This window comes from Neoarius graeffei, chromosome 2 (assembly GCF_027579695.1).
Source record: "Neoarius graeffei isolate fNeoGra1 chromosome 2, fNeoGra1.pri, whole genome shotgun sequence".
NCBI lineage: Eukaryota > Metazoa > Chordata > Actinopteri > Siluriformes > Ariidae > Neoarius > Neoarius graeffei.
Window position 1 is genome coordinate 14,260,627 of NC_083570.1, and position 9,295 is coordinate 14,269,921.

General features: G+C 39.8%; 1 protein-coding gene across 1 annotated transcript; it reads left to right on the forward strand.

Annotated features, from left to right (window-relative positions):
- Nucleotides 1-812: 812 nt before the first annotated feature.
- LOC132872073 (tripartite motif-containing protein 16-like) lies at nucleotides 813-5,060 on the forward strand. Its single transcript, XM_060906663.1, has 6 exons — nucleotides 813-1,482; nucleotides 2,108-2,203; nucleotides 2,328-2,561; nucleotides 3,039-3,198; nucleotides 3,770-3,829; nucleotides 3,968-5,060. Exons 1-6 carry the CDS (start codon nucleotides 889-891, stop codon nucleotides 4,498-4,500), a joined length of 1,677 nt encoding a protein of 558 aa, XP_060762646.1. The 5' UTR covers nucleotides 813-888; the 3' UTR covers nucleotides 4,501-5,060.
- The last annotated feature ends 4,235 nt before the right edge of the window (nucleotides 5,061-9,295 follow it).

Consider the following 9,295-nt stretch of genomic DNA (forward strand, 5'->3'; position numbering starts at 1 on the left):
ATAACGGATACTGTCCCATCCTTAAAGCAGTTTCCGGACATCATTAAATGCCAATCTCACATGGGTGACACTCGGTGGATAGTCAGGGAAGATGGAGATGGTGGATCCGTTGTACTGCAGTGGACCAGCCTCCCTGGTCTGGCGGAGGACTCCGACGCAGTCTTGATAGTAATGCAGCTTTGCTATTATGGCTCGGGGTTTGCCATCTGATCTCTTTGGTTGGAGAGCTCGGTGAGATCCGTCAATCAGCACTTCTTTATCCATTTTCAGAGTCTCTCTAATCAACTTTGAATCAGAGACTGGAGAGCTTAAGCGGGGCTCCTCTGCCACATTCAGTATACAAATGTTTGATCTTCGCATCCTTCCTTCCAAGTGCAGAAGACAAGACTTCGTCACAGCGCTGTAGCTGTCATCACATTTAAAAAATATTGTGAATTTTATTTTTTGTACTTTATTACAAGAGCTGGCATCATGAATGTATGGAGATGGATCAAATAAAAAAAAAAAAAGATGTAACTAAGGCTGAACTTTTAGTATCAAGGTCAGTTATTCTGATTGTTAATAGATGCCTTGGAAAATGTTTGTGAGTTTTGCAGAGAGTAGAGTACAAGTGTACATGTATACACACAGGATAGAATCTTATATTGTGCAGTCTGGAGGTTTTCATTTTGCCTCAGAAAAACTGTGTCCAAGAAATGGTTAACAGAGGAACATTCATGAACTCTGTCGTTGTGCTCCTCCTCCTCCCTCTCTCTCTCTCTCTCTCTCTCTCTCTCTCTCTCACACACACACAAAAAAAATAGGAAATGACTTCACGTTTCAGAGGAAACGAAACTCAGAGATTCTCTCTCTTTCTCTCTCTGTCTCGCAGTGTGTGAGTTCAGGAAAATGGCCAAGGCCAGTATTTCAGTAGATCAGGACCAGTTCCTCTGTTCAGTGTGTCTAGATCTACTGAAGGATCCAGTGGCGATCCCCTGTGGTCACAGTTTCTGTAAGGAGTGTATTAATGACTGGTGGGATCAGGATGATAAGAGAGGAGTTTATCGCTGTCCTCAGTGCAGAGACATTTTCACTCCAAGGCTTGTTCTACGCAGAAACAACATGCTGGCTGAAGTGGTGGAGAAATTGAAGAAGAAGACTGAAGTCCAAGCTGCTTCTCCTGCTCACTGTTACGCTGGACCTGGAGAAGTGGAGTGTGATTTCTGCACCGGGAGAAAACACAAAGCCGTCAAGTCCTGTCTGGTGTGTCTGACTTCCCTTTGTGAAACTCACTTAAAACCTCATCTTGAAATTCCTGCTTTAAAAAAGCACAAGTTAGTCGAAGCTTCTGGAAATCTACAAGAGAAGATCTGCTCTCAGCATGATAAAGTACTGGAGATCTACTGTCATACTGACCAAAGCTTCATCTGTTATCAGTGTATGATGCATGAACACAGAGGTCATGACACAGTCGCAGCTGCAGCGGAAAGAACTGAAAAGCAGGTGAGAACGTTTTAGAAACATTTTTAGAACCAATTCATCCTAATGTTACTTGTGTCTACAATCAGCTGTTTTAACCCGCTTACAAATTAATCAAAGGTTTAAAAATTTTCCATTTGTGTGTTCATCAGAAAGATTTGTAAATGTACTAAAAGATGATTAAAGTGGAATATAACATCATTAAGAGAAGGTTAAACGTATTGTTGCTTGGTGTTAATAATAATCTCAGAGAGAGAGAGAGAGAGAGAGAGAGGGCAAATCTTGGGTGTGGCACCATCATCCAGACTTTTACAGCTTAAGCATGTGCACACAAGTCACAACTATTAAACACACACACAGTACACACTCGCTTTACAGAACAGCTCGAGACACTGCTGTGTAAAATGTGATAAAGTTATTAACAGTTAAACCTCCTGAATGATGCAGCAAAAAACATTCACCTTCCAGTCAGGAGATGATGAGTTTAAATCCCATCGATGCTCTACGCCAGCATAACTGGGCCAGATCTCTCCTCTGTCAATTAGAACAACATTAGCCGTGTGGGTGTGAGCTCATGTATATAGAAGGAGCAGATGCAGGAGGAAGTGGAGGAAAAATAACAAACATCTAAACAGCTAAATGTTCACAGAGTGAGTTAAAGGAGGAGCAGATGAAATCCCAGCAGAGAATCCAGGAGAAGCAGAAGAAGGTGCAGGAGCTGAAACAGGCTGTGAACACTATAAAGGTGAGCAGTGAGCAGAGACAGAGCTGCTCCTAGAAACACACACAACATGGACAACGAGTCATTTACAGTCCCAGTAAGAGAGGGAATGATAGATGAGCTTTAAATCTTGTGTGTGTCCTAACAGCGCAGTGCACAGACAGCAGTGGAGGACAGTGAGAGGATCTTTACTGAGCTGATCAGCTCCATAGAGAAAAAGCGCTCGGAGGTGACGGAGCTGATCAGAGATCAGGAGAAGGCTGAACTGAGTCGAGCTGAACGACTCCTGGAGCAACTGGAGCAGGAGATTGCTGATCTTCAGAGGAGAGTCACTGAGCTGGAGCAGCTTTCACACAAACACGATCACATCCATTTCCTCCAGGTAACACACACACACACACACATCTGTATAATCCCATGAATATTTCTCCACCGGGCGGCACGGTGGTGTAGTGGTTAGTGCTGTCGCCTCACAGCAAGAAGGTCTGGGTTCGAGCCCCGTGGCCGGCGAGGGCCTTTCTGTGTGGAGTTTACATGTTCTCCCCGTGTCCGCGTGGGTTTCCTCCGGGTGCTCCGGTTTCCCCCACAGTCCAAAGACATGCAGGTTAGGTTAACTGGTGACTCTAAATTGACCGTAGGTGTGAATGTGAGTGTGAATGGTTGTCTGTGTCTATGTGTCAGCCCTGTGATGACCTGGCGACTTGTCCAGGGTGTACCCCGCCTTTCACCCGTAGTCAGCTGGGATAGGCTCCAGCTTGCCTGCGACCCTGTAGAACAGGATAAAGCGGCTAGAGATAATGAGATGAGATATTTCTCCACCTTTCTCCTTCTCCATGATGTTTTTTCTTTCTCTCTGTAGAGTTTCCAGTCTCTCTGTGTCTCTTCTGGACGTGAGGACTCACCCAGCATCACTGTCAATCAACATCTCTCATTTGATGGAGTGAGGAAATCTCTCTCTGATCTGAAAAAGAGACTCGAGGAATTCTGCCAGGAGGAATTCATCAAAATCCCTGAACATGGTGAGAGAAATCGTCCTGCTGGGAAATCTTTACTTTCTCTGCAGCACAGTAAAGAGAGACATCAAATTTCCCCAAAACACACAGAAATGATTTCAGATGATGACGTGAACTTCCTGTTATTGCTGCTCTTGACTGGAAAGATGATTTTATACACTTACACTTTTTATTCAGGTCTTAATAGTGTCAAAGTGTCTGTTTTGTTTTCAGTGATTGTACTATTAATAAAGTATAGAGGACACACACACATTTATTCACACATTCCTCCAAAGAGAGAGAGAGAGAGAGAGAAAGAGAGAGAGAGAGAGAGTTCATAAGTCATATGAATAACATTCAGTCATAACATTTATTCTGTCATCATTAGTTACCAAAGCAGCTCTCTGCTCGTGCTCATGTTATTAAAAGTTTATTTCTCCGTCGTTCAAAAATCTCATTTAAATCCCACACCTAGAGAATGTGTTTTCTAAAATAAAACGCTGATTAAACATCAGACACAAATTGTATCACTTTAAACTGTTTCCGTCTTTTACAGAACCTGATTTTTCATCTCCATTGTGTTTCTGTGTCTCCACAGCTGCAGCAGTTCAGATGATTTTACCCTCAGAACCAAAGAGCAGAGAAGATTTTCTGCACTGTACGTGTAAAACACACACACACACACACACACACACACACACACACACACACACACACACACACACAGTGTCTCACTCTCCACATAAATCTATGCTGTGATTAATATCTCACATGTTCACATTTCTCATGTGTTTAGATTTCTGTGATCTGACTCTGGATCCCAACACAGTAAATTATCACCTCATTCTGTCTGAGAAGAACAGAGTGGTGACGCGCAGTGAGAGAAAGCAGCCGTACTCTGATCATCCAGAGAGATTTGACTCCTACTGTCAGGTGTTGTGTAAGGAGAGAGTGTGTGGACGCTGTTACTGGGAGGTGGAGTGGAGCAGTGAGGATTATGTGTACATATCAGTCTCATATAAAGACATCAGAAGGAAAGGAGGGGGTAAAGTGTGTTGCTTTGGACTCTACAGTCAGTCCTGGAGTCTGCGGTGTTCTTCTTCTTCTCTCTCTTTCTATAACAACAGCATTAAGACTGATCTCAGAGTTCCATCCCCCTCCAGAATAGGAGTGTATGTGGATCACAGTGCAGGAACTCTGTCCTTCTACAGCGTCTCTGACACGATGAAGCTCCTCCACAGAGTCCACACCACATTCACTCAGACTCTATACGCTGGGTTCAGGCTGTATTCTCCTGGATCAACTGTGAGATTGTGTGATCCAAAATAAAATATTTAATGATTTGTCGTTTTTAAAATTAAGATGAACAGCTTTACTTTTATATAGAGTTTTTAAGTCCAATAAAGATGGAACATGAGGAAAGTCTTTTACAGACCCTCCAGGATTTCGCATTGTTGCGATTTGCAACTTCAACGCAAATTCAACCAATCCCCGCAAATTCAGGGCGGGGCTGCAATTATATCCAATCACCGCAACGTTCCCACAAATTTGACCAATCGTTGGCGTCGTCTTGAGGTGACGTGCACAGTGTTGCCAGATTGGGAGGTTTTAAGTGAGTTTTGGCGGGTTTTGAACATATTTTGGGCTGGAAACCGTCAGCAACGCTGTGTGAGTCAGTGTTTATATAGGCTTAAATTCTGTTACTGAAAGTGTGTTATGTTTACAGTGAAGGACTGTGTGCACTTGACATTATTTTTTTACTTAATACAAGAAATTAATGGATGCCAGCATTTTTGCCAAAATGGTATTTTATTTTCCATTGTTTAGGCAGCTTCAGCATCATACTGTGAGATTCTGTTCAAATTGTTTTTTTTTTTCTTCTATGAAGCCTGAGCCATTTATTTTATTAGTTTATAATTATTGTTTAATTTAGTCTTCAGGAGAGACTGCCTGCACACAGTACTAGTATTAATAGTTTTTTTTTTTTCTTACATGAAAGCTGAGACATTTATATTATATTTTAAGGTAACTTCATGTTGTGCTGTGAGGTTCTCTGCACTTTAACTTTTGAACCAACAGGTGCATTTGGATAAGTAAAGCCTATTTTTCTGCGTTTTTGTAGTCCTGGTAACCTTTTATATTGATAAAGTTGTTTATAGGACCATTTCTCAGGATCTTTGTTTTTTTTAATCAATAGTCTTTCAGTAATAACTTAATATTTAACATAATCACTCAATTTTAATCACAAAAAGAGAAAATTGCAACAATTTCTCGCAACTTTCACTTCCTCCCGCAACGTAATCGCAACAAAAGCCTAAAAAACACCGCAACTTTCATCAACTTTCATCAAGGCCCGCAAAATCCTGGGGGGACTGCTTTTAGATTTTCTAATATTTATTTATAATATGAGATTTTCATTTCTCTGTCTTTTAGGAGATTTAATTTTATAATTGTGACCATTATATAAAAATAATTATCAGAACATTAAAAAAAAACATTTGCATCATCATAAACAACTGCTATAATTGCTGGCACATTATTTTTTTAAATATTCAAATTAAATTTTCCAGCTTTACAGTTTTATTAATATTAGATTGATGATCATTGTATCACTTCGCCAAACTTATCATATTGTAATCTCAGAGGAAATGAAAATGAATCGCAGTAATGTGTTGTTCTTCTGTCTGTATCTCATTATATTATCTGTCTACTGACTGTCTCAATTATAGCAATACATCAAGTGTATAATATTATTAAATTATTAACATTTTCTCAAATATTTTTCTCAGTGAATGTTGTTTTTTTTTCTTCCTATAAATCACCAAGGTTGATAATGTATGTAGCTAACAAGCTAAGAATTTGGGAAAATGTTAGCATAACAGCTAACAGATTAGCATTGTGAAAGGATTTTCTGTTTTGTTAAGTTCACTAATTATTAATCTTCCACATGAATCATTAAGTCTCTCCTTGTCCTGTATATTCAGTCACAATTTCCTGTAAACATCTTGTGATAAACTGTAAATCTGTTGTTGGAGGACTGGAATATAATTATTCTGCCCTTGTTAGTTGTTGTGAACTTGGCAGATCGCGAACAGAGTTCTTCAATAAACACCGAGTCAGCAGGGGAGTTTCTCAAATGTTTACTGTGGAATCGCTGTGAAACTGCAATATAGAAATAAAAAATGTTACATGTCGCTTGACTTTGTTGTTTAACACAATTATCATACACAACACAAATACACAAACAAGTTCAATTTCTCATTAACTGACCACAACGAACAATTCGTGATTAGCTTAATGCTAACGTTACATTGAAAAAGCCATTGACAGGCTAGCGCATTAGCATCGCTCCGTTTTTAGAGTTTTCCCGCATCAAATATAAACTGTTTCTGCAACTTTAACAGGTAAGTTCAACACAAAAACAACCAACACTCACAGACAGATGCATTCCAGGGTTCAGCTGAGAAAACGAAGGAATAAAAAACCAACAGCTACGGCTTCACTCTTCTTCTGTGATTTTTATTGGCAGCTTGCAAGCTTAGTGCATTACCGCCATCTACTGGACTGAGGTAGCCAGAATGCGCATGACGTACTCTCAACCGGAAACGGTTTACTAATAAAAGCAATAAATAGGATGTTAATATGGCACATGACAGGATCGCGCCTGAGTCCAAAACTATCCTGCTACATTGGAGCATGGAACGTACGAACAATGTACGAAACAGGAAAAGCTGCACGGGTGGAAAGAGAGATATCAAGATATAACATGGACATTCTTGGAATCAGCGAATGCAGATGGACAGGCAGTGGTACAGTAACACAGGCCTGCTATTTGGTCGCGGATCCGCAAAAATCTGCAGATTTGAATAAATTTTGAACATTTTGTGAAATGCCAAAATACTGAGGTGTTGGCTTGCGGTAAATGTGCAAACGTAATATTTACTGTTTTGCATCCGATTCCGTGTCCCATTCCGTGTTTTACGGACTGACCTTGACTCAGATTATGCGTGTGTAATGAGGTTCGTGATTGGAAGAAAATGTGTCAAGCGTTAGCAGGGTAGAAAGTAACTTTTATTTCTTGCCGCTACTATTATTTTGAGTCATAGTGCGTACGCGCAGCGTGCGCCAAAAAATACACCTAATTATTTATTATTGTCTACTTATCAAGCATTCACTAGGACTTCTTATCACTCAGTAGTACTAGTATAGTGCTTTATCACACTATCACTCTTTCATCCACCTGTATCAGTTTTTGATTATAAATAAATTGCAAACACATCATTTAAACAACCAGAGGCGATTCTAGGGTCTGGTGGGCCCCCAAGCAGAATTCTCCCCCCCCCCATCCCACCCCACACAACAGAAATTCACTAGGACAAACTCTTTATTTTAATAAAACATCAACAAATTCTAAGCAATATAGTTTTTTTATTTCACAAGTTACAAATTGTGAAGTTACGAACACATGCAGTTCAATAAATCAACAACAAATTGTGAACAGTAATGTTTTTTTATTTCACACGCTACAAAAAGTGAAGTTACAAAAAGTTACAAATAGATGTCAGCATTTTCATAAATGTTTCATAAAAACAACAATTTGTGAGCAGCGTTTTCTATATTTCTTAAGTTACTGTAAGTTTCTGTTCATTTTAACAGACAGTGCAAGGTAATTGCCATGTAGTACAGTCATAAAAATCAACAAAAGGAAAGTATGGCCATGCTAACGCGAGTGAAACTAGACTAGCACCATTATATAGCGCTACATCATTCATTATTATTTCGACTGACTTACCACTGTCTTGCTTTCTTCTCTCCTCTTCCTCTTTTTTCTTTTTACATTCCCGGGTGGATAGCTCCTCTTCATTTTCTTCTTGACATCGTAATTAGAAGAATAGCTGGTTTATGTACGACAGGCACAATTTTCTATTTGCAGGTTAATACGCGCAATGACTTTTCAAAACGCAAGTGTCAAATCTCGACTCTCTTTCGCCACCTAGTGGATCAGGGGCCCCAAGCAGCTGCCTGCCTTGACTGGTGACAAGATGCGCCTCTGTCAACAACACAATCGTTTTAATAACTTTTTTTGCTGAACAGTTGAAAACTAACTTTTCATTTTGGACATTGGACACAGAACAGTGTAACAGAACAGAAAAGTGAAAGTTTTTAGGTAAAAGTTGTCCTCTCTTCCTTATCTTATCAAATATATCGTTGTGGTTTTCTGTTGGTCAGGGATGAGAATTTTCCGCCGATCGGCGGATTTCCGACTTTTTCAGACCAAAATGATCGTTTTTGAGCGTGCGCGCGCAACATTAAGGTCTGCATCACGCATCTTAGAATGTGCGCGCGCGAGGGAGACTGTGTGCTTGTTCATGTAGCGCATGCCAGACAAAGAGCATCCTGATTGGGTTACTCAGCAAAATAAGCCAATCAGCTTTCAGTGTGGGCGGGCTTTTATCTCTTTTCTCGAGGACCGGAGTTTTCAGCTGAGTCAGTGCAGCCTACAGGATCGGCATGGCAGAGAGAGCACGTGCGCGCCCCAAAAAAACCAAAGCACAAAACCCACTTCAGCTCAGATTACACAATATAATCTCCCTGTCGAATAATAATCTCCCTGTCTAATAATCTCCGTGTCTAATAATAATCTCCCTGTCTAATAATAATCTCCCTGTCTAATAATCTCCGTGTCTAATAATAATCTCCCTGTCTCATAATAATCTCCCTGTCTAATAATCTCCGTGTCTAATAATAATCTCCCTGTCTAATAATAATCTCCCTGTCTAATAATCTCCATGTCTAATAATAATCTCCCTGTCTAATAATAATCTCCCTGTCTAATAATCTCCGTGTCTAATAATAATCTCCATGTCTAATAATAATCGCCCTGTCTAATAATCTCCCTGTCTAATATATATATATATATATATATATATATATATATATATATATATATATATATATATATAGTGTGTGTGTGTGTGTTTCCGGTTACGTAGATTTCAAAACTAGGGTCGGTAGGCAGGCTTTTTTTTTTTTTAATTTTTTTTTCAAGATGGCTGCCATAACCTATATTTAGACAGGAATAATTTCACAGAATATAATGAATTTCTTTGCAGGTCACCCGAGT

Coding starts and splice junctions, on each gene's coding strand:
- LOC132872073 (XM_060906663.1), top strand. CDS start 889: ATGGCCAAGGCCAGTATTTCAGTAGATCAGGACCAGTTCCTCTGTTCA. Junction 2,562..3,038: donor ATCACATCCATTTCCTCCAG/GTAACACACACA, acceptor TTCTCTCTGTAG/AGTTTCCAGTCTCTCTGTGT. Junction 3,830..3,967: donor CAGAGAAGATTTTCTGCACT/GTACGTGTAAAA, acceptor TCATGTGTTTAG/ATTTCTGTGATCTGACTCTG.